This window comes from Pocillopora damicornis, chromosome 4, assembly GCF_964200805.1.
Source record: "Pocillopora damicornis chromosome 4, jaPocDami1.2, whole genome shotgun sequence".
Classification (NCBI taxonomy): domain Eukaryota; kingdom Metazoa; phylum Cnidaria; class Anthozoa; order Scleractinia; family Pocilloporidae; genus Pocillopora; species Pocillopora damicornis.
In genome coordinates this window covers 17,607,059-17,614,550 of record NC_142673.1, presented here as the reverse complement: position 1 = coordinate 17,614,550, position 7,492 = coordinate 17,607,059, and the positions used below count along the sequence as shown (strand labels likewise).

Sequence of the window (7,492 nt, the reverse complement as noted above, 5' to 3'; positions counted from 1 at the left end):
TACGATAATGTATTATTTCTTTATTTAATAATAGAATTTAGAGGCTAGTCGAACCTCTTTCCATATCCGTATAATGTGTTGGCTTATACTCGTCGATAGTACGTCAATTACTTATATTTGACATAGAATATTTCATTGAGAATCTTCGGCCACTAAAAATTTCTAGAAATTCCGGCTGCGATTCTTAAAAACCTCGCCGGGCTAGCTTATAGTTAACCATTGACGAGGAAGCTCTATTTTATTGACCAGAAGAACGTTTTTATGGAACAGTTTGTAAGGTCTTTCTTGAGTGGTTAACATTCTGGCTTTATTCCATCCTTGAATTCATTTTGTAAGTGTTAATTGTTTAAGCCTGTTCTGCAGTTCAGGCATGCAAGACTGGTAAGCCAGTCCTGTGCCAAATACGTAGCTCTGGTTTTCATTTCTTGTCCGAGCGGCATGCAGCTGATCCACTATTTGTTCTCGCTTCCACACTTTCTTCTTTTCTTCTAAAGTAAGCTCGGTGTCTACCTCCTTTGCTGTTGTTGACGTTTTAGTTGGTGTTGGTGTTGTCGTTGTTAGCGGTAAGTTCACTGCATTGCCTTTCACAGATTTTTGTAACGCCCTTTGAAGTACCTCCGCCGAGGTCAGCTGAGGGACTGCGTTGCTATTTTTCTGATTATCTTTCGATAAAATAGTTATTTTGGTGGTGTCCTGCGTTTGGCTAGAAGCCCGTGGTTGTATTGAGTAGGGTACAGGCGGAGGCATCGGCGAGGTCTCAATTTTATGAATTTCATCGGTTTTCCCCGTTGAAAGTCCTCCATTTCCAATCAACATTGCATTAGATGATTGCCTTGTAACAATAGAGGAGGCTTTATCGATACTCTTTCGCGAATCCTGTGTTTTCTGGTAGTAAGGCACGTCGACATTTTTGACGATAGTCAATTTTCCAATCGATCTGACCTCAGATGGTTTGGTTGTGAAAAGAGGATGGCCATTTGGGATATTGTGGACTGTTGCCTCTACTGTTATCGCTTTGTTCGGCCTTGGCTTTTGATTAGAACCGGAAAATGTTTTGACGTTATTGTTAATATCAGTTCCAAAAGATACATTCGTTTCCTCTGCGTTATTACTTTCTGTTTTTGAAGTTTGGTCATGGTGAGTAACTGGCTGTTCACTGGTAATCGTAGCCTCCAATTTTTTAACTTGGTTTTTAGCAGATAATTCTCTTTTTATGCTACTTCCCATTAGAATCTTGGTTTCCTCCGTTTCTTTTGTGTTTGGGGTGTCATCATCCATAACTGTTGTTACTCTTCTGGCAACACCTGGGCACGGTGAGGAAACCGCAGTATCAACGATATCAATTATAGTGCAGAAGTCGTTTTGTTCTTCATGCGATTGCTCTTCATTAGGCACGTCTTGCGCTGCACCGATCATTTGGGCTTCGTTTCCTGCAGACAAGCTAACGTGTGAATCTGAATCATTTGGTTCGTTGCGAATCTCCACTATGCACACCTGATCTTCGCGATTAACTTTGTTTTTTTCTCGATTTGCTAAAACGATCTCTTCGATGGAAACCGATTGGTAGTCTGGCTCTGGAATCCATGTATACGATTTCGTTCGAGGTTTGATAATTGCCTCTGCATTTTTAACTGCCTTCTCTTTAGCTGTCATGGATGGTGCAGATCCTGATCTGCTGATTTTTATGCTTTTCTCAGCAGTCATAGATTTGACAGACATTCTCTTCCGTGTATCAGCGTCTGTGCTTTGAACCTTCTCAGGTTCTTGGGGGCTCTTCCCTTTCTTGTTTTCGCCACCGCGTTTTACAGAAAGAACTAGTTCGGTTGATGGAGGCATCTCCTCTGTGGATAGAATGGCTAGCTCGCGCTGTGTGTATCCTTTGAGGGATTTACTTCTTACAAATCGCCTTCCTTCTTCACCTCTTTTTAGTTTCAAGGAGCGAGTAGTCATGTTTTGTTTTCTTGGCTCCGAAACTTCCCAGTTAAATGACTGGCTTCGGTTTTTTCTCACATCGCTTGGTTGGCGTAACAATGTTTCCCATGTGTATTCAGACCTTTGGACCAGACAAGGACTGTTACTTGAGGGAGGTGCGGCCTTACTATTTTCATCAGAAGGTGACTTTTGTCCAGTGGATGCTTGCTTCTCGACAACCGTCGGCCGAGATCCGTTTTGTTTATTTGCAGAGTTAGCCTTCGGAGATGTAACGCTTTGCAAGGATCGAAGAACTGCGTCTGAAGTCCCTGGAATCTCGCTAACAGAAGTGTTTGGTATAAGCACAGTGGAAGCTTTACGACGAATTTTGGTAGAACCTCTTTTAGTGTCCATACAGAGTCCGTCTTCTGTTCTCTCAGAAACCACGCTTGGATTGACGTGAGTTACCCAATCTTTACCATCAGTGAAGCGTTCAGGATCCCCCGCTTGGTTCATCTGAACCCTGTAACGATGCGGCCAAAAAAAGATTATGTAAGACTACGGTATGATACACAATCCCATAGTCAAGCACTAAATGAACCTGTTTTATGAAAAGCCAAGAAAGAATATTTTCTTAGCATTAATACTGACAGTGGAGGATATGCCTTTTTTTTAAAAAGACAGTCATCTATTAAATACGAACAAAGTAAGCTTCGAGAAAAATTTGACGCTAACTATTGGTGATCCGCGCGTAAATAAGCTAACGTGGGTGTCTGTAGCCACAGAAAGCCATGGAGATTTGCCAGCGGCAATCTGTTTATCTATAAATTTTGACTTGATGAATTCCTTTTTGGCCGAGGGGCTTTTAGAATTAAACTAGGTTCAGCAGTAAGAATAACTTTCTCCATCACTAAAGAAAATGTATTTTTTTCACTATTTGTGACTTCCCGTGAAATTCTCTGTTTCATGCACACAAAAACAAACCATCAGCTCTCATCAAAGCTCGACTTTGGTCTGATGATCACAAGCGTGACTTGCAGGGCTGATTATTAAATGTTGTTTTAATCTAAAATGTACCATTGACGGCTGACTGCACGAATTGAATTGGTTATTCAGTTTTCCTCATATACTTAGCTCAGCGAAACTGGCGATAAAACATTACATATAGGAAAAGAAAAATTTCTGGTGCCTCATGAACGAGATTGGTACACATAAGACTCAAAGTTAATAATAAATTTACGAAAGTACTGAAGTCAACAACACCTAACTTCAAAAGTTAGCAATTTTGTGAACGACACTAGCAGCTGTAAAATTGAGTATACTTCCTCACCTTTTCTTGCGACGACATATTTTGTACATGACAACTGCCACATAAGCGACGAGAAGAAGGCCTCCTCCACAGCCAGCCAAAATAATCCACCAGAGCTCCATTTATCTCTATACGAAAGGATATATGTAAAAGAAACATTATAAAGTTATTGAGATAAGAAATAACAAAAGATCTAAAAATTACAAAGTAAATTGTGAGTTCCAAACTTTTTACGTTATATTTAGGGTATACGCAGGGTATACGCAGCAGAAGTTTGGAAGGACAACACTTTTCACTTGAACTGCATTATGATTTGCATACTGATCGCCTTTATGGCCATCTGCCTTATAGTCAACTCGGTGCATTAACTTCCGCTGCGGGCTCTTTTAAGATAAAAATCATCACAAAAACATTCCTTACACCAAAGAAACAGGTAAACAAAAAAAATTTTCTATATGAATCGCCATATTGAGACGAGTAATTTTCTTTCATTTCATGTATACTTCGAACAACTCTGACAAATCTTTAACCAAGAGAAAATAATATCCCGTTACTTTCTTTCGCTTTTTCTCGTCTTCACACTTTGAAAGTTGCCTTTCGTTGCGTGGGTCATCATCTCGATACTGTTTAAGATAAGGAAATGGTAATATTCAAATTAAGAAGGCAAAATCGGCTACTATCACGGGCTTGCACTAATTCGTGAGAAGTAAGTAGTGGTGATATTTTTTTCAACGTAGGTAAACTTACGAATTCACACTTGAAATGGTAAATAGTGAGTGGATCATGGACAGTGTTCACAGCTAAAACGTTTGTAATTCCTAATCTCACACCTTAATAAAACAGGTAAACGTTAAGAATAATAGGATCCACGATTCAGTCGCGAAGTAATTTGCAGTAAAAATTTCTGATAATTTGCTGTGAAATTTTGGCGTGTTACAGTTTCACATCGATGATGGAACCGGAGAAGAAGAATCGATTTAATGGTGCAATAAATTTGAGCGTGGTATCTTTTGATAAGACAGGTGTCTATTACTGACAAGTTCTTCTTTAATTTATGCTTAAGAAGGAGAGAACTAATTTAAACAAAAAACACGAGTCTTTCGTCAAGTTATGAACTAAGTATTCTAAATTAAAAATCTTGTGTCGGCATATATTTTCAAAATGTCAAAACGCAATATCTAGATCGTTCCCTACAGAAAGCTTTCCATGAAGTTAATAAAAAATTCGGAACTGCTTTCAGTTTTAGAGTAATATTTGCATTGCTCGGTTCATTTGCCAGTCTGGTTGCAGGGTATAAATAACTCGCTTATACAGCTAAATCGTGTTAAAACAAGTCTGTCAGTGGGTTGGCTGGAGAAACCTTCGCCAAATTTATGTTTTTCAAAGAGTGAGAAATAAAAAAAAATATTTTGTGCACATGAACTGAAAGTTCTGACTCGTGACATAATTAAGTGATTCAAGAAAAATTCTACTTAGGCCTGTAGTGCCATGAAATATTAATAAGCCACAAACAGGCTGTAAATAAATGTTATTCTTTTGCAGAAGTTAAGATTTCGTTACAGCAGCGCAAGCTATATTTCGATTCTTTTTCTAGCAGTTTTATGTTTTATGTTCGAGATTCTTCTGTAATAAATATGATAAATGCAGACTTGACAAATCAACCAGGTCCTCGATTCATTTAGAATGTATGCTTTTAGATCATGATTAAACCGACAATAGTGCTAAATTTTGCTAGGTTTCGACTCACTTTTGTCAACGACGTTGTCTGTGTGCCCAAACCTCCTCTAATAACTTCACGTTCGCCAATCCGGAATTTCTGATTTCTGTTTTTTCCCAAAGGCACTGACCGAAGCATTCACACAGACTTCAAGGTGGAGAGTGACTTAATGCAATCAGCTTTTACAGGCCCCTTTATCCTAGCAGCGGTATTCAAAATATCTTAGCAACAAAGAATCGTGTCTCCTATTGTTCCAAAAAAGAGCGCTTTCTAGAAACAAAAGCTACAAGCTCAAACAAATCTCATCATTTGCTTTGTTTTTCCAAAAATTACCATATAACTAATTGTGGTGATGTTGTCATAGAAAAAAAAGAAAGGGAAAAGCCAAAAATAATTTATTGCTATATGTAGTCCCAACGCCACCGCACACGTTTCTGTCGGAAATTTGCCGCCGATCCATTCTGAGAGAATGAACAGAGTAAAATGATGATTAAAAATCGGCTTTTATGTTTAAATTCAGGGCGGCTTCAAGGAGCCTTTAAATCAAAGTTAAATGTTTTATGTATTACTAAGTCATTTCTATTTTCACTCCTCTCTTCTTTGACATTCAGCGTAATTTTAAATTGGTATGCCTGTGTCCTTCACTCCGGCTGTCCACACAAAATGTGTTTGGTTTCCCTTTGTAAGTTCAAAACAACACAGTCATCTTTTTTAGCCAAATTGATACTTTCCTACTCAGAAGTCAAAACTGAATGAGCTGAAGATTTTAGGAGGCTATAAATTCACAAGATTTATTCTAAAGCGATGATGGCGGATGGAGATTGTTAGTGTGATACTGTTTTTGGAGTCACGCAAGAGGGCAAGGGTTACTAGAAGTTATGGAATAAAACATAGGGACTGCTTCAAATCAACTTGATAAATAAACTATGATGCTTGGATAGAATAAAAATCCTTCTTTCTATAGAGAAGACTGGAACCCTTTAATGCAGACAGATTGTTTCGGACTATAAATCTCTTTTCTACTGTTTCTTTGAATCCCTTCTCACTGTAATCGCTGTATTTTTTTCTGCATTTTATTTATTTTTTACCACTTATTTTCCAGACGAGCAATTAATTAACCTACAGCTTGTTTGTTAATTATGATTATCAAATACCTGGTGTTTTCTGTGGAGGATTGTGGACATCAAATGGACGAATGGGAAAATTGGGGAACACGAATCTTATAAGATGATAGTTAATGAAATGTTATTATTTATCACACGGATGAAAAAATTTATCATAATACGAGGAATTTTTATTATCTCATTAATCACTTTCATGCAAAAGTGGAATATGACTGAACTTGGAATTGTCTAGCAATTTCTTTTTGGCGTTACTAAGGACGTTCATCTATAAATGAAAGTAAACAAAGTTTGACTCGAACCTCTGTCATTGTCTCGGGAGAACTTTAAAATTTTATACAACAATTTACTTTACGGTCATGGATGGAACATCGTACTTTTCATAATTTTGTGATATCATCAAACAGCTGAACTAGCACAAAGATGTTTACTTCATGCACTATACCTGAAGCCTAAATAGAATTGGCGAGATTCCATCAATTACGATCAAAATGTGGCCCTCCATGACGTTTTGTGGTCCAAAACGGATGCAACTAAAATGTTGCTGGTTACAGAGAAATCAAAGAGATAGCCTCCAGTGATTTCCATCTGACGTCATCAAACTTTAGTTGTAGTTACCCACCTTAATCGCTTCCTGTTTCTTTCGAGTAGTTTAAAAATTACTGGATTGTTACTTAGCCCAGCTGGCTTCTTCCTGCAAAATGAACAGTATTTTCTAGAGCTTTCTATTTTGGTTTAAATTTTGCAACTTGTCAGTGTCAATTTAACCAGGCTGGAAAAGAAAAAAAATTGTGTTTTTGTTTCGTACGCTGAAGCTACAGATCATATCCCTTAAATATAATGTACTTGTATCTTAATTGCGAAATGGAGCAAGATGGAAACTGAGTAACGTGATCCTTTGTAGTGGTTCACGGTTTGTTTTTGTTTACCTTACTAATAAGTTGCTTAGAGATGAAAAAAGCGCTCATTATGTAACAGCTGCACGACTGCCTTTCCGTGGAGTCATACCTAAGTTTATTCAAAGCTGTAGACTAGTCAATTTTGGCAAGCAGTGATCGGGGACGAGTTCATAATTTTCAACCTTAAGTTTCCTAAATCTCGCTCGCCATTTAATTAAGCACAAAGTCCTTGAACACAGATAGTGAGACTTCGATGCAATGAGGCGTTGAATTCGTTTTCCGCGGTTTCGAAATACGGCACCAAGAGATGAACACAATATATCTACAGAAGACGAATCATGATGTTTAGAAGCACCCAAGAATACCTCGTTTGTGAGTTTCACCGGTGATCGTAGGCAAAAATATCCTGCTATCTTCTGCACAGGTTCTGGAGGGTTGTGGCTGCCAAAAGTGACCATCTCTCTTCAAGAAAAGCAGGTTTGTTGCCTTCAAATAGTTCTCACGCTATTCAACTTCGCTTGGCTGAATCTAATTA

The 7,492-nt window shown here is 38.1% G+C and overlaps 1 protein-coding gene across 9 annotated transcripts; it reads right to left on the bottom strand.

Moving 5' to 3' along the window:
* Nucleotides 1-7,492, bottom strand: LOC113681202 (uncharacterized). 9 transcript variants are annotated; one of them, XM_089205255.1, is made up of 5 exons: nucleotides 7,323-7,489; nucleotides 6,681-6,752; nucleotides 3,775-3,843; nucleotides 3,242-3,348; nucleotides 1-2,434 (listed from the first exon to the last, which is right to left on the bottom strand). In XM_089205255.1, exons 4-5 carry the CDS (start codon nucleotides 3,340-3,342, stop codon nucleotides 325-327), a joined length of 2,211 nt encoding a protein of 736 aa, XP_089061381.1. In that variant the 5' UTR covers nucleotides 3,343-3,348; nucleotides 3,775-3,843; nucleotides 6,681-6,752; nucleotides 7,323-7,489; the 3' UTR covers nucleotides 1-324. The 9 variants fall into 9 exon arrangements, with proteins under 9 accessions (XP_089061381.1, XP_089061379.1, XP_027054079.2 ...); XM_089205253.1 differs by lacking the exons at nucleotides 6,681-6,752; nucleotides 7,323-7,489 and adding exons at nucleotides 4,968-5,398; nucleotides 6,092-6,179; XM_027198278.2 differs by lacking the exon at nucleotides 3,775-3,843 and having other exon boundaries at nucleotides 7,323-7,492.